General features: G+C 49.0%; 1 protein-coding gene across 1 annotated transcript in view; it reads left to right on the top strand.

The window, feature by feature from the left end:
- The window catches only part of LOC148519885 (uncharacterized), a 39,805-nt gene that overhangs the window by 2,833 nt on the left and 10,515 nt on the right, over positions 1–26,457 (top strand). The window contains exons 2-3 of the mRNA XM_088475956.1: positions 10,048–10,226; positions 24,981–25,182. Coding sequence (XP_088332082.1) covers positions 25,170–25,182 — 13 coding nt within the window. The 5' untranslated portion in view covers positions 10,048–10,226; positions 24,981–25,169. The remainder of the gene's footprint in view (positions 1–10,047; positions 10,227–24,980; positions 25,183–26,457) is intronic.

The following is a 26,457-nucleotide window of genomic DNA, read 5'->3' as shown; positions in this document are numbered from 1 at the left end:
AAGGGCACCTACCTGAATATTGATTCAAAATATGCAGCTTCCTACCCAAGCTAGCTAGGAAGGCTGGTGATATGCAGTTATTACCTTGTTGAGAGGAGGGGTAAATCCAAAAGATAGATGATGGGGAAAGTTATTAGACTTGAGAGGAATTGAAGCAGAATGTAAAAAATGTTACTAAGAGAAAGAGCCAAACGTTTCAGTGCAGCCAGTGGTGCTTAGACACTCAGGGCCTGATTCAGACCCGCTCGCAAGCGCATAGCACTCACAAGCTGGTTGATGGTGGCCCAGTGCGCACGCCCCGGAGCGAGCGCAAAAAGCACTCGCTCCGTGGCTCACTACAAAAGGGGCGGCTGACGATGTTGATCAACAGCTCGCCCCGTTTTGTAGGCGTGGCTGCACACGACAATACAGCCCCAGCCAGCAGGAGCCACAGCAGCAGCAGTCAAAGTACAACACACACACACAGAGAGGCAGCGGGAACAGCCTCCAAAACAGACTCAGAAGTAGAGCATATCACAGTATGTAAGATGGATCTGCAGATGCATGTCAATTCGATGAATGGGTATTAGATACAGTGTTATCCCCAGAAATTTTTTCCAGCCTGGTGGCATCAAAAAGTAGCCGGGTGGGGGCCTTCGCAATTATGCGCACTGGGAAAAGGGGCATCTCCCTTACCAATCCAGCCCGACAGGTCTCAGGTTGCTCCCCCACTGGCTCTCAGTCAAAAGTTCCCATTATGCAGTGCCCCCTGTATTTGTGCCATTTATACAGTGCCCCCTGTAGTTTTGCCCTTTATACAGTGTCCTCTGTATTTAGCTTTGCCCTTATGCGGTGCCCCCAGGCTGAAGTAGTGCCCCAAGACTGGTCCCTTATGTAGTGCCCCCAGACTGGCCACGTATGCAGTACCTCCAGGCTTAAATAGTGTCCCTTATGCAGTGCCCCCAGGCTGGGCCCTTATGCAGTGCCCCCAGTAGCAGCCCCCTATACAGCTCCCCCAGTAGCAACCCCCTATACAGCTCCCCCATTAGCAGCCCCCTATACAGTGTCCCCAGTAGCAGTCCCCTTTTATACAGTGTCCCCAGTAGCAGTCCCCTTTTATACAGTGTCCCCAGTAGCAGTCCCCTTTTATACAGTGTCCCCAGTAGCAGTCCCCTTTTATACAGTGTCCCCAGTAGCAGTCCCCTTTGATACAGTGCCTCCAGTAGCAGTCCCCTTTGATACAGTGTCCCCAGTAGCAGTCCCCTTTGATACAGTGTCCCCAGTAGCAGTCCCCTTTGATACAGTGTCCCCAGTAGCAGTCCCCTTTGATACAGTGCCTCCAGTAGCAGTCCCCTTTGATACAGTGCCTCCAGTAGCAGTCCCTTTGATACAGTGCCTCCAGTAGCAGTCCCCTTTGATACAGTGCCTCCAGTAGCAGTCCCCTTTGATACAGTGCCTCCAGTAGCAGTCCCCTTTGATACAGTGCCTCCAGTAGCAGTCCCCTTTGATACAGTGCCTCCAGTAGCAGTCCCCTTTGATACAGTGCCTCCAGTAGCAGTCCCCTTTGATACAGTGCCTCCAGTAGCAGTCCCCTTTGATACAGTGCCTCCAGTAGCAGTCCCCTTTGATACAGTGCCTCCAGTAGCAGTCCCCTTTGATACAGTGCCTCCAGTAGCAGTCCCCTTTGATACAGTGCCTCCAGTAGCAGTCCCCTTTGATACAGTGCCTCCAGTAGCAGTCCCCTTTGATACAGTGCCTCCAGTAGCAGTCCCCTTTGATACAGTGCCTCCAGTAGCAGTCCCCTTTGATACAGTGTCCCCAGTAGCAGTCCCCTTTGATACAGTGCCTCCAGTAGCAGTCCCCTTTGATACAGTGCCTCCAGTAGCAGTCCCCTTTGATACAGTGCCTCCAGTAGCAGTCCCCTTTGATACAGTGCCTCCAGTAGCAGTCCCCTTTGATACAGTGCCTCCAGTAGCAGTCCCCTTTGATACAGTGCCTCCAGTAGCAGTCCCCTTTGATACAGTGTCCCCAGTAGCAGTCCCCTTTGATACAGTGTCCCCAGTAGCAGTCCCCTTTGATACAGTGTCCCCAGTAGCAGTCCCCTTTGATACAGTGTCCCCAGTAGCAGTCCCCTTTGATACAGTGTCCCCAGTAGCAGTCCCCTTTGATACAGTGTCCCCAGTAGCAGTCCCCTTTGATACAGTGTCCCCAGTAGCAGCCCCCTTTATACAGTAACGCATACTCACAAAAGAAAAAAAAAATAGACAACTTACCTGATCCCCGCTCCAGCCGACGACCGCCGCTGTCCGCTGCTCCTGGCCCGCTCTACACTATGGGAAAGACGACATGACGTCTCTCCCATCAACCGCTGCGAGGGGAGCCGAAATGGGAGCTCATGAATGAGCTCTAGCCGGCTCCCTCCGTGGCCGTATCAGCTGTCATTGGCTGGCTGCGCTGCTATGACAAACACACAGCTGCCGCTGGGGCCTGTGTGTTTGTTTCTGTGTAGGGCAGACTGCTACTCACTGCGGTCTGCCTTACACTTGTGGGGCCCTGGGGACACAAGCGGTGGGTGCGGGCCCCTGTGCAATGCATCGGCTGCACCGCCGCTAGTTCTCAGTGCAGCTCAACTGCTGGGCGGTGGGGGATTTTTGCAGGGCGGACCGCCCGACAAAGCGTGGGGAGAACACTGAGATATGAGAAAAGGTATATTCACACTGGCAGCTTTCCAGGTGCATTGCCATTCTGTAGTACTAGATGGCTGCAGGCAAAAAATTAGGATTTTGGTACTTACCAATAAATCCCTTTCTCCGATTCCACAGGGGACACTGGATCCTCAGGGTTCTGATTCAGACCCGCTCGCGAGCGCTGAGCGCTCACAAGCGGGTCGATGTTGCCCAAGTGCGCATGAGGGAGGCGGCTCCGTCGTGCGCATGCGCGAGACCCGAATAACGACGGCCAAGCTGTCGTTATGGGTCTCGCACCAAAAGGGGGCGTGCTGTTGATGGTGATTGACAGCACGCCCCCTTTGGTGGGCGTGCCGGGGGCGTGGCTGCCCAGAAGGAGGCGTTCCCATGGGAACGCCTACCGTCTGGGGCCGGCCCCACTGACATCACTAGTGATGTCAGTGGGAGTGCTTTTGGCTCTGATAGAGCCAAAAGCACTCCAGGGCTTGTGGCAGCGAGACCCTACCGCAGGGTCTCCTCGCAAGCCCGATGGTCTTGACCATCGCGACCATTATTTTGGCCGCTCGCTATAGCTGTGGGTGGTCACCCACAGCTATGCTCCAAAAAGGAGAAGGGACGGCCCTGATTCAGAGCGAGCGCTCTGTCAGAGCGTCCGGCTCTGAATCGGGGCCTCAGTACAATGGGGTATAGAAGTGGGTTAACCGGGAGCTGACACCTTTAAAAAAATTTGAATGGTAGCTAGCTCCTCCCTCTCTATACCTTCCCAGGTCAGTATAAAACTGTGCCTGAGGGGAGCTGGAAAGTAAGGAGAAGGAGACAGAAAAGCTACAGCATTCATGTACAAAGAAGTAAACAAATATATACAGGAAAACACAATATTCCAATCAGACAACATAAACACAAATAATCGTCTGAACCTGGAAAACAGTAACTAATGCAGGTAGAACAGCGCCAGGTGGGCGTTCAGTGTCCCCCGTGGAATCAGAGAAAGGGATTTATCGGTAAGTACCAAAATCCTAATTTCTTGTTCATCCACTAGGGGACACTGGAGCCTCAGTACAATGGGGACGTCCCAGAGCTCACATCCCGGGTGGGAGAGCGCTGAGAACCCTGCAAAACTACACGGCCAAACTCTGAAGCGTAGGCCGCAAAAGTATCAAAGCGGTAGAACTTTAGGAAAGTATGCTTGCCTGACCAAGTAGCTGCTCGACAAATCTGGTTTAAAGAAACCCCACGAGCAGCCGCCCATGAAGGTCCTACTGAGCGCGTTGAATGCACCGTAATGAACCCGGTGGTTGTCTGGAAGCCACCACATAAGCCTGTCTGATAGTCAGACGAATCCATCTTGAAATGGTTTGTTTGGAAGCCGGCCAACCTGGACGGGCCAAATCAAACCGAATAAAACGGCATCGGATTTTCGGAGTGAAGCAGTCATATCTACATAAATCCGGAGCGCTCTGACTACATATAAGGACTTAGAGGTTGAAGACTCATCCTTAAACACAGGGACTACAATTGGGTGGTTTATATGAAAGGCCGATACTACCTTTGTAAGGAAGGACTGTTGTGTGCTCAACTCCGCCCTATCTTCGTGGAAAATGAGATAAGGGGGGCGACATGATAAAGCACTTAGTTCAGACAACGCCTCGCTGAGACGAGTGACAAAAGAAGAACCACCTTCCAGGTTAGGTACTTAGGGCCTGATTCAGAGCCGGACTCTCTGACAAGAGCGCTCGCTCTGAATCAGGACCCTCCTACCTAAAATTGGAGCGGCCCCCTGGCCGCTCGCATAGCTGTGGGTGACCACCCACAGCTTATGCGAGCGGCCAAAAAGATGGTCGCAATGGTCAAGACCATCGGGCTTGCGACGAGACCCTGTGGTAGGGTCTCGCTGCCGCAAGCCCAGGTGTGCTTTTGGCTCTATAAGAGCCAAAAGCACTCCCACTGACATCACTAGTGATGTCAGTGGGGCCGGCTCCAGACGGAAGGCGTTCCCATGGGAATGCCTCCGTCTGGGCAGCAACGCCCCCGGCACGCCCACCAAAGGGGGCGTGCTGTCACTCACCATCGACAGCACGCCCCCTTTGGTGCGAGACCCATAGCGATGGCTTGGCTGTCGCTATTCGGGTCTCGCGCATGCGCACTCCGGAGCTCCCTCCGTCATGCCCACTAGGGCACCATCGACCCGCTTGCGAGCGCTCGCGAGCGGGTCTGAATCAGGCCCTTAATCTCCACCCTCTGTAACGGCTCGAAGGTTTCAGACTGGAGAAAAGCCAATACCAAATCTAAGTCCCATGGTGCCGTTGGAGGCACAAAAGGAGGCTGAATTCTGACTATGCCCTGGAGAGAGGTTTGGCTATCCTGTAATAAGGATAATTTCTTCTGAAAGAAAATTGACAACGCGGATACCTGTACCTTTTTAAGGAACCAAGATGAAGGCCTGCTGTTAAACCAACCTGAAGGAAAAGAAGAAGACGTGATACTTTTAAATACTGACGGTGGAGAATTGCCTCTTTCACACCAAGCAACATACGTCTTCCATATGCAGTAGTGATGTTGAGACGTGACTTCTTTCCGAGCCAGAATCATAGTAGGAATCACAGTTGACGGGATACCCTTTTTCCTGAGGACGGCCCTTTCAATAGCCACGCCGTCAAACGAAGCCGCCTTAAGTCTTGATAAACAAACGGACCCTGAAGAAGGAGGTCGTCTTGTAGAGGGAGCGGCCACGGCTCGTCTTTAACAACAGATTCCATATCTGTGAGTACCACGCTCGTCTGGGCCAATCTGGAGCCACTAGAAGCACCTTGACATTTTTGCGCTTGATTCTTTGAGGTAAGCGGGGGATGAGCCGAAAAGGAGGCAATAGGTAGATGGAGTGAAACTTCCACGGTGTTGTCAGTGCATCCACTGCTGCTGCCTGCGGGTCCCTTGTTCTGGAACAGTAAATTGGTAATTGGTGGGTCAACCTTAATGCCATGAGGTCGGCCTGCAGACGGCCCCACCGCAGAGTCAGTTGGTGAAATACCTGAGGATTGAGCGACCATTCCCCTGGATGAATGTCCTGCCGACTGATGTAGTCTGCCTCCCAATTTTCCACTCTTGGGATGAATATTGCAGAAATCGACACTGCGAATTCCTCCGCCCAAAGCAGAATCCTGCTTCTCTCGTGGCGGCCCTGCTTTTGGTGCCGCCTAGTCTGTTTATATACGCCACCGCTGTGTCATTGTCCGATTGTACTCTGATTGCCTGTCCCTGCAGCAGAGGATGCGCCAGCTGGAGAGCATTAAACACTGCTCTTAATTCTAGAATATATATAGGCAGTCGTGCCTCCTGTTGAGTCCAGTACCCCTGAAAATGTTTCCCCAGGGTCACTGTTCCCCACCCTCTCAGACTTGCGTCTGTGGTGAGGCGAATCCAATCCCACACTGCAAACTGTCTTCCTGCCAGCAGGTGAGAGGGATTCAACCACCAAATGAGAGATGTTCGAGTTTGGGGCGACAATAGGACTCGCTGGTGGAGAAGGAGGTGGGATCCTGACCACTGGGAGAGGAGGTCCAACTGAAATGGGCGGGCGTGAAATCTTGCTTATTGAATCGCCTCGAATGTTGCCACCATCTTCCCTAGAAGGTGGATACAGAGATGTACAGACATTCTGCGATACCACATAATCGTGTGCACCATGTGCTGAATGGAGGAGACCTTGTCCTGAGGCAGAAATAACTTTTGTTCCACCGTGTCCAGTATCATGCCCAGGAATAGTAGGCGTTGTGTTGGAATTAGGGAGGATTTTTGGAAAATTAGAATCCACCCGTGATGTAAGAGAAGACTCTTGAATTAAATGAATGTCCAGTAACAAGCGAGCTACTGATGTGGCCTTGATCAGGAGATCGTCCAAGTATGGAACAATGACGACCTCCTGAAGACGCAGCAAGGCCATCATAACGGCCATGACCTTTGTGAAAACTCTTGGTGCCGACGAAAGACCGAAAGGTAGGGCCTGAAATTGTAAATGCGAGTCTAGGACCACAAATCGAAGAAATGCCTGATGAGGAGGCCAGGTGGGGATGTGGAGATAGGCATCTTTTATGTCTAGTGACACAAGAAACTCGTCCTTTTCGAGTCCTGCTATAACGGACTGGAGAGACTCCATCTTGAACTTGAAATCTCGAAGATAAGGGTTTTAGATCCTTGAGGTTGAGAATGGGTCTCATTGAGCCGTCCGGCTTGGGCACCACAAACAAGCTGGAATAAAAACCCTGACCTCTCTGATGGGTCAGAACATTCACTACCACCTGAGAGAATAAGAGCTTCTGGAATTACCACTCGCTTTTCTGATACCAGAGGTAAACTGGTTGTGAAAAAAGGAGAAGGCAGTTGGATTTTGAAGTCCAACTTCAGGCCGTGAGTAATGATGTCCCGGACCCAGGCATCCTGGCAAGACTGTATCCACACTTCCTTGAAGTGCAGAAGACTAGCTCCTACCCTGGGATCTCCCAAATGAGCAGGGAGAGCGTCATGCAGAAGGCTTTGCTGCAGCTTTGTCCTGCTGGGACCCGGAGGTAGCTGATGCCGACGCTCTACCACGGCCTCTAGAACCCCGGGAGAAGGCCGGAGCTCATTTGGAACGTCCTCTAAACCTTCCAGGGGCACGAAAGGACCAAAAGGAGGGTCCTGCTGCAGGTCTTCTAGGAGGAGTAGCAGCAGATAGGTAAGTGGATTTACCACCTGTAGCTTGTGAGATCCACTTATCTAACTCCGAACCGAAAAGGACGTCCCCCGTAAAGGGAAGAACCTCTACTGCTCTCTTAGACTCTGCATCTGTCCTAGCTGATATCGCTAAGGCCGAAGATCTAGCAGAAAGACCACATAAGTCTTTAGAAGCTCCCCAAATAAAGCAGCTAATTCTGCAATCTGTTCGGCCAGCTGAATGAGGTCGTCAGTTTGCGTTCCGGTCTTAAGACCCTCCGCAAGCTGCGTAGCCCAGGCTTCAATCGCCTTATTTGCCCAACAGCTAACTAGTGCTGGACGCATTGAAACCCCTGCTACTGTATATATGGATTTCAATGTGTTTTCCAGCTTCCTGTCAGAGGGTTCCTTAAGGAAACAGTGCCAGGCATCGGAAGTACAGTCTTTTTAGAAAGGCAGGATACTGAAGCGTCCACTGCTGGAGCAGTTTCGCATAATCTCCTACTTTCAGGTGAAAAGGGGTAATAAGACAAAAGTTTCTTTGAACTTTGAAACTTCTTATCTGGGTGTATCCATGCTGAGGATAGGATATCCAACTCATCTGATGCTGGAAAAGTGACAGCCTGTCTAAATTTTTACTAAAGATATACGATTTAGAAGTCATCTCTAAGTCTTCCACATGTAAAACCTGGAGTGCTGCAGTAATTAATGCATCTACTCCCTGAAACGTAGGTAGATGTTCCTCATCTTCCTGAATCTCGCCCTCTTCAAGCTCCTGCACCTCTTCCTCCTCGGATTCATCCCAGCGTATGGGATTTTGAATCTGTCTCTTATAAGGGACATTAGAAGACGAGGTTGCAGAAGGGGCCTGGGACATTACCTTTGTAAGTCCCTCAACAGACCTGGCTAATGAGCGAGCCCAATCTGGTACTATTGCAGTCTGTCTGAGCCTCTCCCTGTCTTTGCGAGCTGCTTCCAGCTCTGCCGACAGATTTGACTTAACAGATGTCAATTGATCAGACCATATAGGCTGAACTGGAGGGTCAGCAGTCTGAGGTTGCGACACACACTTGTCACACAGCAGGGAAGAATTAGACTGTCCCTGTGTGAATTTCTCCGCACAATTTTTGCAGGAGAATGACTTTTGGGCAGCCTTGGAACCCTTGTTAGACATATTTGTAGAGTGCTGTCACTCACACACACACACACTTGAAGGGACAGACAAGATTAATACAGAGATTAATACAGTATCACAACAGAGACTTTGTTGGAAAGGGGCATAGAGGGAGATATGCTATGACCCCTGCAGCGCTAACTGAATAGTGTTGTTTAGACAATAAATGCTGATAAACAGTAGTACTGACCTGACTCCTGGCACAGCGTGCAGACAGTCTTCACGTGTAATGCAACAGCTAAAATGGCCTCCAGCATCCTTGTGGAAACGCTGAGGCTGCTGGGAGGCAGGAGCAGAAGAGTCACTTAGGCTCCCCCCCCTCTGCTATGGCGCTTTCAGCGCTAGCGGACCGCTATATTAATGCCCGCCTAATGTAACGTCCTGGCTCCTCTACTAGCCAGAGAGCCAGGAAACACTAACCTGGTCTGCCTGTGCTGCCGGCGGTGGGCATTGCTATGGGAGCACGCGACGTGTGCCACATTTGGCGCGTCTGGGACTCCCCAGAGACTGAGGTCTCTGTAGCAGGAGATCTCAGCGCACACCGCAGGCAGCTCCAACGGCGCAGACAGGCAGGGGCAGTGAGCTGCCTGTCTGTCCTCGTGCTGATTGATGATTTCAGTGTTAATTGTAGAGCCCTAAGGAACCATAGGTCCAGCTCCCAGGGCACAAATTTTAGACTGACCTGGGGGGGGGGGGGGTATAGAGGGGGGGGGTATAGAGGGGGGGGGTATAGAGGGGGAGGAGCTAGCTACCATTAACATTTTTTTAAATGTGCTAGCTCCCAGTTAACCCACTTCTATACCCCATTGTACTGAGGCTCCAGTGTCCCCTAGTGGATGAAGGAGAAAAGGGATAGCCCTCATCACTATAGACAGAGCTTGTTTCTTATGGTATTAAATGGTATTGAGTACCGCCAACTCTCTCCTTCTTTTTTTTTTTTTTTTTTTCTTTCTGAAACCACAACTTTTGCCACCCTTATCACTGGTATATTTGTTTAACACTCCTGCCTGGAACTTGTAGTGCAGAGTTTTTAGAGATATCCATGGTTGAACACAGGTGATTAAATCAAACTGTGAGAAAATATATTTAGCAAGCAAGATATGTGATAGGGCGTTGTAATGGTGTGCTTTGTTCAGCAGCTGCCACAAATAGGGGTAGTCAGTCCCTCAAAATTACAAACAGACACAAAAGAATGGTGGCGCTGTATGAAAATAAATCACTTAGATTAGTATAAAATCAACAACAAAATTCAAATAAAAATACACCGTGAACATCACTTGTAATGCACTCACTGAGTAACAAGTATCATACTATATGAAAAAGTAAACAATGTGAAGGATTAATATCACTTATGCAGATCCGCTGGGTAGACTTGTATCTTATAGCCATGGAAACATTGTAGGCATTCCCATTCCTATGTAAAAACTCCCGCTATAGTCAGTCCCAATAGTAATGTGCTCCTTATTAATGGGTAGTAATCCGTTAAGGTGAATTTTTTACCAATTTGTGTACCGATAGAGGAATGGTCACCGGCTGGTGGAGATGGTATGTCCAATGGAGAGCCCTCAGAAAACACAGTGAGCTGTATCGGCGGAAGACAGAATGAAGCCCAAATAAATGGAGCTGCAGGGTTTAGGGTGTAAAGAAGAGGAGGTTGGTCCTGGTAATCCACAGTGTGGCCAAAGTTCATCCAGCGGGTAAGTAAAAACTAGGTGTCTAACACGTTTCACTGCACCAAAAAAGGAGCTTTTTTTTACCTTTGAGGCCGTTTGTGGGTGGTAACGGGGGTGGTCTGCCAAATGCAGTGCCAAAGCATTTGAATGCCTTTGCAGGGGTGTGCATAAATTATCCACTGCGATGCCCTATACAGGTCTTATAGCATGCGTGGAAGTTAGCAATTTCTGAGTAAGTTCAGGGTTTGTGCAAGTGTGCGTGAGGCTGCGATGGTACTCGATTGTACCAATGTTTTCGCAGTCCTGCTAAACATTATGGATGTGTGTAAGGTAAATGTGCTGAGGGAATCGGTATGTATGACTGCCGGACCTCAGCCCGGCGGATGAAATCCCGATGCCAGAAGGCTGGCAGATGAAGATCCCGACTGAGGTGTGTAACTACCCTAACCCTCCCCTTCCCCCCCTAACCCTCCCTTAGGGGTGCCTAACCTTCCCCCCTAATGTCTAACCATAACCTCCCCACAGGGGAGCCCAAAGCTAACCCCACCTCCCCGCACCTTAACCCTCCCAGGGGGGTGCCTATCCTAACCCTCCCAGGGGGGTGCCTAACCCTAAGTACCTCTGGGAGTCCCTAAACCTAACCCCCCCGCGGCTATGAGCTCCCGACGCCCGGCTTACCTACGTTCGGTATGCCAGGCGTCTGGATTTCGGTGTGGGGCTAATGATAGGCGTCGGTTATTAGTCCCATGCTGGGATTTCACTGCATTTCGACCGTCTGCTTCCTGACTACATCCCGTGCTGAGACTGCATTGCGATCGCAGTGGATTAGCATACTATCGCAGTGAGACTGCGTGTGTAATCGCTATTGCATTCTCAGTTGCGGTCCATGCTGAATCAGGCCCTCAGTGAGTGTATTATGAGTGTATTACAAATGATATTCACTGTGTATTTTTATTATTATTTTTATTTAAATAATGAATATAAATCTGTTGTTGATTTTATACTTAGTGATTTATTTTCATACAGCGCCACCATTCTTTTGTGTCTGGTACTAATTAAGTCATCTGTCCTCAACCATGGCTATTTCTAAAACCTGAACTGTTGGGGAGCCTTGAGGACCACATTTGGGAACCTCTGGTGTAGTGTATAACTAAACTCTTCCATTCCATCTGCTTTGTAAACCAGGAAGACACAGAAACCCCTGCAAAAATTCATTTTTGTAGCTGCAGTCAGGCTTCTGCTACAGGACTACTACAATGATATATTTTCAATAAGACACATTTACTTGTACAGTATTGCATTTAGGTGCAACACTAGCAGTGAACCGCATAACCTATCTGCAATTAGAAACAAAGACACTCCTTTACAACACATATAAAAGCATGTACCTACATTAAACTTAAATATATTATACTTAAGAAATACAAGCGTATTTACAACATCTAACAAGATAATCAACATAACTCCAAAGAGATACCTATATTGACAAATACACTTGTTGCAATATTGGGGATTAAGGGCCTGATTCAGAGCCGGACGCTCTGACAGAGCGCTCGCTCTGAATCAGGACCTGCCCTCTGGTTTTTTGAGCGGCCTCCTGGCCGCTCGCATAGCTGTGGGTGACCACCCACAGCTATAGCGAGCGGCCATGATGATGGTCAAGACCATCGGGCTTGCGACGAGACCCTTGTGGTAGGGTCTCATTGCCGCAAGCCCAAGAGTGCTTTCGGCTCTAACAGAAAGCACTCCGTCTGGGAACGCCTCCGTCTGGGCAGCCACGTCCCCAGCCCGCCCACCAAAGGTGGCGTGCTGTCTCTCAACATCGACAGCACGCCCCCTTTGGTACCAGACCCGGAACGACTGTTTACCCATCGCTATCCGGGTCTCGCGCATGCGCACTGGGCCACCATCGACCCGCTTGCGAGCGCATAGCACTCGCAAGTGGGTCAGAATCAGGCCCTAAATCTGCTAAATATTATTATTATTGTCATTTATTTATATGGCGCCACAAGTGTTCTGCAGCGCCTTAGAAAGTCCATAAACAAATAGATTGATTTACACTTACAGTACAGTACAGTACAATACAATACAGGACATGGATAATATACATTGCTACATTTGCGACCATAACACCCAGATAAGCAACAATGCAAAGCAATCAAGTGTTAGGTGCCCTGGTAGAGAGTAAGAAGTAGAGTAAGGAGAAGCACAAGAGGTTAGAGGGCCCTGCTCATAGGAGCTTACATTCTAAAGGGGAGGGATAGACAAACAAGGGTGACACAGATGGGGTGGGCAGGGAGGAAGGAGTATGTAGCAGCAAGTTAAGATGAGAGCTGGAAGGTTTTGATGAAATAGTGGGTCTTGAGAGCCCGTTTGAAGGATTGAAGAGAGGTGGAGAGTCTGATGGGAAGCGGGAGAGAGTTCCAAAGGTGGGGAGCAGCGTGGGCAAAATCTTGGAGGCGGGAGTGGGAAGAAGTGATCAATTGGCATGAGAGGCGGCGTGCATTTGTTGAACGAAGAGGGCGGACAGGAGAGTGAAGGTAGATGAGATCAGAGATGTAAATGGGAGAGGAATGGCTGAGGGATTTGTAAGTGAGTGTGAGAACCTTAAATATAATTAAAAGTACTAGGTTATTTGATAGAAAAGGATAGGATCACTAAATCTGGCCACTCTTGTGGTGATATCAGCAGCACAGAGATATGGGATGCACTCATCATGTTGATAGTGGCGATGTCAATATTCATAATGTCGACACCAGAATGTTGACGAGGTTACCAAGAAAATGTCAACATTGACAGAATGTTGACATATGAAATGACAGCAATGTCAAAATGTCGACATTTGCATTGGGGTTAGGGACACACTCACATTGAAAAGAAACTATCAACAACATTACATGCGGAATGTTGGTATTGTGAACATGTCTACATGTTTCATAGCAACTATGGGACTTATTCAGAGATTTACGCTAACCCAATGGTTTAGGGTCTGCACATGCGCAGGACCCGTTCTACTCAAGTACAGAACAGGTCCTGCAATCTCGCTTGCAGAACTCAACCCCCCCCCCCCCCCCTCCCCAGCCAAAGCACGATCGACATGCTGCGGCGTTTGGGGAGCAGTGCCGTGGCTGGCTACCGTTCCCGGAAACGGGGGCGTGCCAACCCCATTTTCTAGAAGGGATGAGGCCAGGATCTGTGTCAATGGATGCAGATTTCCTGGCCTCGCAGCTGTCAGGAACTGCCCAGGCTGTGATGAGCTTCAGCTGCCGCAGCCTGGTCAAAGGAGCAACCGTAGGTAACGATGGCTACAGACCTCCTGCTGCATTTGCATTTGAGATGGACGGAATTGCACAGCCGCCTGTGTGCGCCTCTGCAATTCCGTCCACCTCTGAATCAGGCCCCATGTCCAAATTTTCATGATGAATGCATACATAATATCCCGAAGATACAACAGAAACAATCAGAAGGAAAATTATGTTTGGCATGGACATATTGAACTTTAGATTGCATTGGGGCATCCACATCCAATCACTAGATAGTTGTAAAGGGAAAGGTCTGGGGAGGGGGAGAGTTCGATTTGAATGTCATCTGCATAGAGGGGGTACTGGAGGCAGCTTAGTTTACCATGAGAAACGCTGTACAGTGAGAAAAGCTTACAACAAAGTAATGGGAGTGGAGGGGATGATGGACAAAGGCCCTCATTCAGAGCCACTCGCAAACAGCAGTTCGCTCGTTGCGTTCCGATGTTGACTAACCGCGCATGCGTCGGTGTAACACTGCGCATGTGCGTACGGCAGATTGCGAGCTTTTTTGGTCTCGTTCGTCAAATAGCGTACAGGAAGTGACATGTCAAATGTGATTGACAGAACAGGGCGTTTTTGGGTGTTGACGGGGGTGGAGATGGAAAAACGCAGGCGTGGCGAGGCGTTTTTGGGGCGTACATACATTAGCAGATGCGAGCGTAAAATGTGTTCGGACCGACTCATACGTCACTGGATGATCCTCTTTCCCTTCAAAATGCTCGCACAGCTTAGGGTCTGGATTACTCGACCACATTGGCGATGGCCTTCTCCTCCTTCCAGGACTCCACGATGTTGTTGCGATTAATCGCGGGTGGTCTGAAAAGCAATTGGTGTTGGATTGAAAACCGGCTTGGTATGTGTTTTGAAATCAGCTTTTTGGGATAGCACAAAACCGTACGCAGGTGGAAATCAGAGCTGCTAATGTCAGGATGACACAATCAATTTGCGTACATTTGTGGGGGTTTATTTTGGCCTCAATTTGGTGGTTAGGGCCTATTGTAACAATAATGTCATCATGTTTTAATTTTCTCACCTTTTTATTTTTGCCTGTTGAATTTGCCTCGTTATGTGCATTTTTTAACGTTCCTTAAAGAGCCCTTTTTTTAAAAAATTTGTTTGTTTGTTTTTTTGCAAGTTTTTGCCTTTTGGGCCAGGATTAAATGTAACCCATTTGTACAATAATGTCACAATACAATGTCAGATTTTTGGCGTCAATTTATTGGTCAAACCAAAACGAAAATAATGAAAAATTTGGGGACATCTTTTTTTTGCAAAGATCATTTCCAAAATTAAACAAATTGGCCCAACATAACTGTAGACATAAACGTACAACAAAAAATTAAAAACATTTCACAAGAAAGGAGAGGGAAGTTTTGACCAGAAAGGAATATGAGCCAAGCACAGAAGGAGTGTGGGAAAAGTCGCCATTGCTGTCACCGTTTTTTCACCCGTTTGGATGGGGGAGGGAGGGCGCCAGACCGGGTCCGGGATGTCATCGGGCTGGCCTGTCCAGAGGCAGATGTTGTGGCCTCTGGACTAGGCACAGGGCTAGGCACATTTGGAGGATTGGCTGATGTTGTGCCAGAGGTGGAGGATCCTGATGTTCCGGCAGGAAGGGAGGTCGGCTCCACCATGTGCTGGCGAACGAGCTGCTCCAGGGCATTGGCGATGCGGATGTTGGCCCAGCTGCTCCAGGGCCTGACCAATGGTCACATTGGCCGCAGCATTTTGCTCCAGGGCCTCAGCCACCCGTAGCAGACTGGCGTCCATCCTCTGCAGAATCTCCGTATGGAAATCCGATTTGAAATTGAGTTCTGTGAGGAGGGACACTGCCTGCGAGGGGGATTGCCCTGGACTGGCTTCTGCAGGGTCCTCAGCCGGATGTACTGGTTCCTCCCCTGCCGAGCCAGCAGAAATTCGGCGGCCAAGGCTCCCCTCTGGAGCAGACTCATCCGCCTGTGTCTCTGTTAGGAAAAATGAGAAAAGACTCACATTAGAATCTACATATTGGCCCACTAACATTTCAGAGTTGGTGACATCAAAAGATTTACCTGGGACAACATGAGGAGCCGCAAAGTCTGGCATGTCCGTATCCATGTTGGACACGCCAAACACCTCCACAGGCTGCACACACCCCTGTGCCAGCTCTTCTAAATCCGTCAACTCCAATGACACAGGGGTGGGACCCCCACCTGTCCCCCTTGCATGCCTAGCCCTGTCCGCGAGTTTTTGCTTTAGGCGATATTTGAAGTCGGCCCATCTGTGGGAAAAAATGGAAGCCATTATCCTTTTGTTTAAAATGGTGTTTGTTTTTAGGGGGGGCAAGTGTTTACTTACCACCGTTTGACATCCCGGGCTAGACGGACATAATCACCCACCCTATTGACAGCAACGGCTACCTCTTCCCACATTCTCCACTTCTGGCTTAGACTCATATTCCTGTCTGCCTGTGGCAGGATGTCCACACACTTCTGTATCAAAACCTCCATCTCCTTTCTTGTGAAATGTGGCTGCCTTTTTTTTTTTTTTGCAGCTTTGGCCGGAATACTGGGCCCAGCAGCCTCTTCCATGTCATCCTCCTCACCTATTTGTGTAAATATTCAGATTTCTCAAATTCACAACTTGCCCAATCTTATGTTTCAAATTAATCATTGATACAAAATGCATCAAAGACTTACCGCCTGACTCTTGGGCATTGTTTCCCTGGTCTGTCGCCATGTCTGAGGTCCAAACAAGAAATACACCAGAATTTAAATGTGTTTTCGTGACGTATTTATACATGCGTCCTTATTTTGCGGCCGCATCATTGATTGTGCGTTCCTATGATCCCTCCTTAATTTGTGCGGGAAACAAAACACTATTTATGGCTTGGTGTGTCTCGAGTCGAGGTGGCGTTTTTGGTTTGTTGGAGGTTACCTTGGTTGGAGTTTCTTGTTTGCGGATAAAGGAGTTGGCGTTTGGAGTTTATTTTGTTTGCTAGATTTGCGTTTTTATTTTCCGTTCTCTTTTTTGGTATATTTTTTTTTGGCCTCGTTTCTTGATTTGGTAAGTTTTGTGAAGTCTAACTTTGGTTCAATTGGTGTCTCATTGTGTTTCTTATTGTTTTTAATTTTTGGATCCATAATTTCATATCTTTTAGCTTTTTATTAATTTCGGACCCAAAGACCTTTTGATTTGGAATCTTATATATTTGCTCTTGGTAAGTCCATTTTTTATCTTGTATTTGTGAACTAATTAGCGCATTTTTCTCTGTTTGTATAGTGACTTGTATTTGCGAACTAATTAGCGCATTTTTACTACTTACTATTGTGACTTGTATTTGCGAACTAATTAGCGCATTTTTACTACTTACTATTGTGACTTGTATTTGCGAACTAATTAGCGCATTTTTACTACTTACTATTGTGACTTGTATTTGCGAACTAATTAGCGCATTTTTACTACTTACTATTGTGACTTGTATTTGCGAACTAATTAGCGCATTTTTACTACTTACTATTGTGACTTGTATTTGCGACCTAATTAGCGCATTTTTCTCAGTTTGTTTATTAACTTGTATTTGCGAACTAATTAGTGCATTTTTAAACGCTTATTAATCCTGTAAAATTTTTTGTGGTTGCCCTTTCGCTTTTTTGGCTTACATTTCAACCCATTTTGATGTACTGTGTGCAATGTCGTTTTGCTCTTTGGCCAAATGTGTGTTTCGCATATTTTAAGTTTTGTCTAGCACAAAATTTAGAAACATAAATGCACAGAGTAAAATTTGTCAAATTATTTTTGTGATTAATTTCAGTTTGGACGTATCATGACAATACCCCGGCATGTAAGCAGCAATGGATGGTATCATCAAGCTAAGTTGTTCTTAATTTTCTTTTGGGGTGGGTCCAAAGCCTTACATTCCAATCTTGCCATTTCAGGTTGATCTTGGGCGGATTGTTCTGGCCATGCTCCCGGAAGCCGACCAACCTCAATCTCGTCCCAGGCGTAGGCATCGTAGGCGTGCAAGGCCCCAGATATTTCGAACACGTGTCACCGTTTTTGGAATGCCCGATGATGAGGTTTTAAGACGCTACCGTCTTCCTCCCAAAATCATCATAGACACTCTCTCATTAATAGAGAGTGATCTTGAGCGCCAAATTGACAGTCCAACAGCAATACCACCACTTACGCAAATTATGGCGGTGTTACATTTCTGTGCCTCAGGATCGTTTCAAACAACGGTGGGAATAGTGGCGGGCATCTCACAATCCTCCTTTTCCCGGATCCTGAGGGCAGTGATGGAGGCACTTTTCAAGCACCTCCATCATTTTATTCAAATGCCTTTGGATATGGGTGCCCTTAGTGTGGCCAAGGCCAATTTTTACCAAATAGCTGGCTTCCCACACATCATAGGGGTTGTGGATGGTACTCACATACCACTTCAGCCTCCAGCATGGCTGGAGGCCATATTTCGAAACAGGAAACACTATCACTCCCTGAATGTAATGGTGGTATGTGATGCCTCCCTCCAGATCCTGTTCCTGAATGCAAAATTACCAGGAAGTGCACATGACTCCTTCGTCATCCGGCAATCAGGGATATGGCACAAATTAAACAACCTACAAGCTGGTGATGCATGGCTTCTGGGTAAGTGTAGACCTTTAGTACATAACAATGTTAAGCTTGATACACAGTGATCCTGATGTTGTCTATTCTTTTTCACAGGAGACAGTGGATACCCTTGCATGCCCTGGCTGCTCACTCCTTATTTGGCTCCCACACCAGGTCCACAAAGTGAGTTTAATACCGCACTTACAGCCACCAGGCAAGTGGTGGAGCGCTGTATCGGCCTTTTAAAAGGCCGATTCAGATGCCTCCACCGCTCTGGTGGCGAGCTCATGTATTTGCCGGATATGGTTTCGAAAATTGTGGTCCTGTGTGGGATCTTTCACAACATCGCCATAAGGAGTGGTGTTCCAATGCAGCCAGAGGATGCCTTACCTGAGGATGGCCCCCCCGAGGTTGGTCGGAGGTCAGTATGTGGGGGGGCCATACGCGATGATGTGGTGGCCCGATATTTTAGGTAATTATTGACCAAACAACAGTGTGTATACCCAATGTGTTACGGTTTTTTAGCGTTCATCTTTTTTGATATTAATTCTTGCACCATCTTCTGTTTGTTTGCATAATCTTTGGCACTCCCACGATGACTACTTCCTGCTACCCTTCAAAAACCTTTATGTGGAAACTTCGGGAATATATTCTGACACCAATATTGCATCGCCATATTTTTGAAATCATGTGGGCATGGACCTTCGTCAACCAGTTCTTGATTTGTTGTGTGTTTGTTTCGTGTTTTTGGTATGTGGTGTATTTCTCATTATCACTGTGTGTTTTGTTTGTGAGTGACCACTTTGTATTTTGATTTCTGTTGTGAATAAATATTTGGAGAGTGTAATTTGTTTCATTTTTGGGCACGTTAGAAGCAAGTGTAAACAAACTCCCAAACGTTAATTTTACTTAAGGGGTAACCCAGTAATGAAGCAAGTGGAGCTAAAATGTAATATGTTTTCGGGGTACTAACCAACACAACAAGGAATCCTGTACAATCCGTTGCCTTCGTAAGATTGTCCTAAGCAGTTTGGCCACCAAATAGGAACCTGAAAAATGGTGTAAACTATCATGTTGACCACCACAAAAAAGGAAAATGACATTGGTACTGGGAGGTGTTTCTTGTGCCTGTTTGCATTCAAAATACAACACACAATCTGTAGTGAGATTCTGTGGCAATCCTTGCTTGAAGAGTCTACTTATGTCAGTGTAAAGAATCTTGGATTTACTCCAAACGCATGAGACAGAGCTTGATTTAAAACTGATTTATTATGAAACAATTAGAGAAAAAAAAAATACTAATTCCTAAGGAGGACCAACAGATGGTCAAGGCCCTGCATAAGCCCGGTGACCTGCTCCCGCATACGGCCCACACAATTCAATATTTCTTCCCGATGCCTCTGTTCCTCTGTGGGTGACAAAAGTTTGGGGATTAATAAATCGATAATGAAGCAACATTCTAAAAAAACACAAAACAAGCAAACCAAAACTTACAAGCTTGTGGGCCAAAAAAACATTACACGGATAAAACCCAGCACCCCAAAATGTGGTAGGCCAAAATACAAGGGCCCTAAAAAAAGGCACACAGGTGTGATATGTGTATGGTGACATCAGCAGGAACAGGTAAAGACAACCCCCAAAAATACCCTAAGGCGACAGAAAGGCAAAAAAAATGGGGACGACGCATGATTACATACAAACAGTTTGTGGTGTCCAAAATAAAATTTCAAAACATACCGTTCTCAAAAACGACAGAGCCAGAAGCCACTCCCTGGACCACCTCGGAGGTGGTTACATTCCCCAAACCTAGGGGCAAGGTGTTTGAGGAATCCTGGGAGGGGGTATTTGGAGGAGGGGAAGTAGGCCTGAAATTTCGGCCACAGGGTCTGGGGAGGAGGGGGTAATTGACGAATTGGGGGTTGGAGAGAGGGGCCGGGACCGGCGTCTTGTCTGGCGATGCCGCCGTAGTGTTTGCTGTGCCCCTAAAAAATGAAAAAAATATTGTGGTTAGTTTCAACAGGAATCCAAAAAAAAAAAAAAATGACTAAATAGGACAGACATGAAAACATGCACATGCAGATATGACTACAATGACTCAATAGGACAGACATGAAAACATGCACATGCAGATATGACTACAATGACTCAATAGGACAGACATGAAAACATGCACACGCAGTTAGGGCCCACAAGATAAACTTGAAAACCACAGTCCAGAACACTTACTTTCCGCAATCTGCATGCGAAAGCATGCCAGCAAGCGGGGCGTCCGCCGGTGCAGGTCCGACCACCTGCGCTCCAGCTGGCCAATATGTCGGCGTGAGCCGAAGGAGCGCAGGCGTCGACGTACCTCCGCATATGCGGAACGCTTTCGCCTATTGGAGATGGGTGGAGGCTGACTGGTGATCCGCCTGTCCATCACCTCCGTCAGCACCAGCAGTTCGCGCCTGGTGAATGCGGCGGATCTCATGATGGCAATGGTGTTTTTTTGGCAAAATATTTTTAATAAAGCACCCCAAAAAAATTTGATTGGCTAATGTATTTGGGAAATTAACAGGACAAATTCTATTGGTTAGTGTATGAGTCATGTGTTCGACAGGGCCACAAATCTCTTGAGAGTTATGATAGGCTTGATGCAGTGACATGCGTAAGCAAATTTAAATAAAGAAATGAACCACAGAAAAATTGTGGGGAGACAAACAAATAGAACAATTGTTTAATTGGGGCTAACATGTCTTTTGAACAATAAAAGCGAAGGTTTCAGCCGTACGTATTCCGCGAGCAAATACAAACACGGACAAGATTAAAGTTTATTGCATTGTGTTGAAAAAAAAAAAAACAATTAAGCTAATTGATACATTGATTGACATGATACGATTGAGGGAGGTAGGCAGAATAAAGGAGCAGGTAATCGACATCTGACAAGCCCACTTCCGGTTTGTACTTGTGCGTGCGTTCCCTTCAAGCCATTTCGGGGATGTACGCTCGCTATTTGGCACGCTCGTAAGTTAGAGGAGGGGTCGTCTGAGTTTTGGGCGGATTTTTATATGCGTTCGAAAATACGAGCGAGGCCTTGAATTTAAATATTTTTTTACGTACGCCGAACGTACGTACGCCCAATTGCGAGTGGGTCTGAATCAGGCCCAAAGATAGCAACACTAAAGGAGTAATCAATGGGTAGCAAGTGGACCAGGAAAGGCCAATGTTGTGAATGATGTGCAGGAGAAGAAAGTGCTCAACAGTGTCAATAACAGCATAGGTGTTAGGACACATGTATTCAACTTGTGCTTAAAGGATGATGGAAATGTGCTAGTGGAGTGACACGGTAAAAAGATAAGTTACAGTTGATCATATGGTGGGAGAAGGAGTAGAGTTGAGGGGGCTGGTTGTAGGGAGATAATGAAATGAGTGTTGAGGCTATAGGAGAAAAAATGTTGGTGGGATTTACCATGAGCAAATATTTTTTGGAATTGTGTTGATTTTGTCTTTAAAGTGGCAATGATATGGTGTGACAAATGAAAGGGGTGAAGGTGCAGGTGGCAGAGATTTAAGATGATGGTGTTCCCCCCCCCCCCCCCCCCGTCTGTTATTTGGTTCAATCCTGTCAAGACCAGAGTTGTTGTACCTGGTGAGTCACGCTCTTTGCCTGTGCGAGTGCATTGGAGCGATCCTACCGGTGGGGGTGCTGGTGCCTGGATGTTGGTGCGAGGTGCGCGTGGATGTCTGAGGGGTACAAGCCATGTGGTGACAGGTAAAACTGGCATAGCTGCCACGCTGGGGATTGCTGGGCGCCGCCATCTTGGCTTTGGGCATGTGACCTGAATGGGCCAATCAGGTTGGAGCATCTTGTGTTTACTCTCAGCAGCCTATCATGCACTTTCCCATGGTACTTAAGGGTGTTCAGCACGCCCTCTAGTTGCCAGTGCAACGTATACACAGCGCAAGCTGTGAGAGAGTTCTCTGTGCTCCTTAGCTCAGTGTGATTTATTGCAGTCCCAGCAGTGCTCTGTTTCCTGCTCTGTCTCCATCACAGGCTGTTCCTGGATACCCGCATCTACCCTGCTATACCCCGTTATTCACCCCACGGTTTGTGTACCCTCTAGCACTCCGGACTCAGAACCCACTCCAGCAAAGCCGGATTTAGACCTCATGGGGCCCTAGGCAGGATACCAGTTTGGGGCCCCCCTCCCTCAAACTACTCTCATATCCTCTCCATCACAGCCCCTCTCGATCCCCCTCATTACAGTAACCCCCCCCCCATGGAGGCCCTCACGGCCCAGCACCCCTCATCACAGCCCCTCACAGCACGGTTGATGCTAGGTCCTATGTCGCTAATGGACCTCTGTGATGTATCAACCACGTGACCGCTGCAGGAGGCTGGACCGCTCCTGTGTTACCATCCTCTAGGGCATAGCGGGGGAAGCGCGGCGAGCGGACACTATTGGCCCCCGTTATCATACTTGCCCCTCCCACTTTCAGCGCCGGTCATCACATCTCAGTCCCCATCCATCACAGCCCCTCTATCACAGCTCCTCATATCCCCTATTCACAGCCCCCTCCATCACAGCCCCTCCTCATAAGCCCCTGCATCACAGCCCCTCCTCATAGCCCCCTCCATTACAGCCCCCCACTTAGACTTACCTGGTCCTGGTGGCTCCAACAGCAGCAGCAGAAGACTGGCGGCGAGGGACAGGTCTCGCATCGACGTCTGCGCCGGGAACCCTCCTGAGTGCTGCGCGCGCCTGCGCAGGCAGCTGTATCACAGTGATAGTCTGCCCGGAGGCTCTCTGGGAGTGGAGGCGGGACCACGTAACGTCATGACGTCATGTGGTACTCGCGTAGTGCTCCTCTGGGAGCGCTGCAATCAAGTAATTTTTTCGGGCAAAGGGCCCTTTGGGTCCCGCCGGACCCTAGGCGAGCGCCTAGGATGCCTAGCGGGAAATCCGGCCCTGCACTCCAGTATTTCAGACCTCTGTTTCTCAGTCACATCTCCAACTTTTTTTTCTCTGTCTGACACCTGTTTCCAGCCTCATTAATTGGACTTTGTTTCCCTGCCAGACATTTGTTTTCAGCCTCACTTCACTTGGACTTGTTTATTTTTCTGCCAATTTATATATTTATTACCACTTCATGTATAATAATACTCCTATTAAACCTGATGCATTCCAATGCTACGGTATGCAATCGGGAAGCCGGCTGACATTATACTGACAGCCGGCTTCCCGACTGTCATATCCCGGCGAGAGTGAAATGACCGACGTCTAGATGTAGACGCCGGTCATTTTACCGACGCCGGGAGACCCGCGCCCAGCATCCCGATCGAAGTGATGCCGGACGCCGCTGCGGACAGCCGCAGGGGGAGGGAGGGTTAGGTTTAGGGCTCCCGGGGGGGACTTAGGGTTAGGCACCCCCCCGGGAGGTTAGGGTTAGGCTAGGGGGAGGGAGGGTTAGGGTTAGGCACCCCCAGGGGGGACTTGGGGTAAGACACTTCCCCGGGGGACTTAGGTTTAGGCGGCGGGGAAGGGGGGATTAGGGTTAGGCACTGGGGGGAAGGTTAGGTTAGTTCATAGTTACCTGGGGACGATCAGTATTTTCAGCCCTGTCGGCCTGCCGCTGTTGGGATTTGAACCGCCGGACTTGTGTCCGGTGGTAATTCGTATGTATTCCCAATACTACAATTCCATTCCTGTTTCTTCTCCTGCATCCACCCCGGGTTCAAAATATAATCCAGACCTGACAAATCCTATGTTTCTCCCTGGGTCCTCCACTAAAAAAGCATATTCGTAGTCTAAGGCAGGCCTTAAATTCCCTGTATATTTTTTCCAGACAGGGTCAATGGTTGTCCTTACCGCTGCCCATCCTAGGCGGCACCTAGGGCCCGACGGGACCCAAGGGGCCCGTGGCTAAGATGTATAGAGTGACCTCGCATTCCCCCCACCCCCACCCTGGCGGCCGCGCCTGGCACCACCTCCCCCCAAAAAGTAAAATAAGGTGGCCCCGTTACCGTGTCCGTACTTCTGAGCACATTGACAGCGCTGCCAGTGCCGCTCCCGTCATGACGTCAATGTGCATGACGCTGCGCGGCCCTTTCCCTCTGACCCTCTTGCCTCTGTCCCCGGTCTGACGCTGCGTGACGTGCCACGTGATCCTCCGAGGAGCAGCTGCAGCAGGGAAGGCGGGAGGAAATGGAGCCGACCTACGCAGGGCCCACGCACAGCACACAGACACAGCTCTGCATCTCCACTGTTCCAGCAGCTGTTTGTGAGGGTGAGTGTGACATAAATGACAGGATGTGTGTGTGTGTGTATGTATGTATGTGTATATATATATAATATATATATTATATAGTGTGTGTAAATGTTTATATGTGTGTGTGTGTATATATATATATATATTTATTTATTAGGGATGTGCAGTCTCGGATAGGTTCGAGTTTGCACGTGGAGTTCGGATTTTTCCCTCCCAAAAAACGGAACTCAGAAAGAGGCAAAACGTCATCTTGCACGGACGAACATCATCATTCCTGGACTTTTGTCCAGGAATGATGATGTTCGTCCGTGCAAGATGACGTTTTGCCTCTTTCTGAGTTCCGTTTTTTTGGAGGGAAAAATCCGAACTCCACGTGCAAACTCGAACCTATCCGAGACTGCACTATATATATATCTATATCTCCCCCCCAGCTGGGGTATATAAAATAAAAATCCCTGAAGTGCTGTAAATTACTTGCCTTTCATTAGGGGTATATCACATGGGATTGTCCATGTTATGGCAAAGGCACTTGGGTGGATGTACTTGGACTTATACGAGTGCCAAAACATTTGTGTGTGTGTATATGTATATCTATCTCTATCCATCCGTGTAACGGGCCCCAAAATTTGTGTTGCAGGCCAGGCCGGCTCTGTCATTAGGCAGGGTATAGAGCGCCGGTGAGTCACATGTTACTGCTGTCTATCCCCTCTCCCTGCGCTATCAGGAGGCACTGCTCCGTAATGCGATGTGACGTCATCAATTTACACTGACCAAGGCAGAGGAAGAGCCACTCGAGGAGCCATGGAGGTCAGCAGCGCTAGTACAAATGTCCCCGGCAGGTAAGTTTGTCGGGGGGGTGAAAGGTGCCTTGAGGGAATGGGAAGGAGTCGAGCTGCGAGGGGAGGGGATCAGTGCTGAGAAAGCAAGGGGGGTCTCTGCTAAAGTGGTCTGTGCTTTGAGGGCAGAGGAGTCTGTGTTGTCAGTGGAGGTGGTATCTTTGGGAAGGGGGGTCTGTTCTTGAGAGGTGAGGGGGGGGGTCTGTTCTTGAGAGGTGAGGGGGGGGGTCTGTGCTGAGAGGTGAGGGGGGGGTCTGTGCTGAGAGGTGAGGGGGGGTCTGTGCTGAGAGGTGAGGGGGGGTCTGTGCTGAGAGGTTAGGGGGGGTCTGTGCTGGGAGGTGAGGGAGGTCTGCGCTGAGAGGAGAGAGGGGTCTGTGGTGAGAGGGGCCCCAAAACCGGTATCTTGCCTAGGGCCCCATGAGGTCTAAATCCGGCTCTGCCCCTCTCAAGTACTAAGCCTATTTGAATTCTTTCAAATCCACCATTTCTACTTCAGGGTCCATAGGGTATCCACAGGATACCTTTGGGTATAGGTGATGACGTCAGTCGCTGGGCACCATAGAGTTAAGCTTTTCAGCCTCCCAGGATGCACTAGGGTCCCCCTCCTATACCCCGCCCCCGAGCCAAGGCATCTGTTTAGTGTTGTGCCCGGCCGGAGTCGGATGCACTTGCTAGAGGGGGGCTTAGAAGGGCCCCTGAAGTTTTCTTCTTTGCAGCTGTGGCTGCACATCTGGAAGTACAGCATGGACTGTCAGTACTGACGTCCATGCTGTCTTCCCTACACCCCCGCCGGTACCAGAACGCCGGTACCGATCCGGGGATGCTGGTAAGCATCTGGGGTCACAGCTAGCGGTTACCCCAGATGTTCTGGGCCATGGCTGGATTTAAGGGGGATTACAGGTAAGCAGCAGGGGTCCCGCGGTGGGACCCTGCTGAACATGGCCCTAAGTTCCCAGGCAGGGGGCTCCCTGGGGACTGACTGCAGCGTGGAGCCAGGTATTAACCTGCGCTTCCACTACCCCTCTGGGACAGCGGACCGCGGCAGAGCAGTAGTGCTGCGGCGTCCCAGGGGTTAAATGCATGCCAGGGGAGCGCGCCTTCCCTGTCTCACAGCCGGCGCCTCCCCCGCTGCACACAGCCCTCTCTGCACACGCCGACTGGCCCTGTGGCAGCGCTCCTCCCCCAGGCCAGCCTCCTCTATGCTCCTCGGTGGCCATCTTCAGAACGCATGGTGAACGCTGCTGGAAGCCTATGATCAGAGGCATCGTGGTCTGGGTT

Source organism: Taudactylus pleione, unplaced genomic scaffold (assembly GCF_031769625.1).
Source record: "Taudactylus pleione unplaced genomic scaffold, aTauple2 ptg000179l, whole genome shotgun sequence".
In the NCBI taxonomy this organism is placed as follows: Eukaryota; Metazoa; Chordata; class Amphibia; order Anura; family Myobatrachidae; genus Taudactylus; species Taudactylus pleione.
The sequence above is the reverse complement of the archived record's forward strand: the minus strand, read 5'-3'. Positions and strand labels throughout refer to the sequence as shown.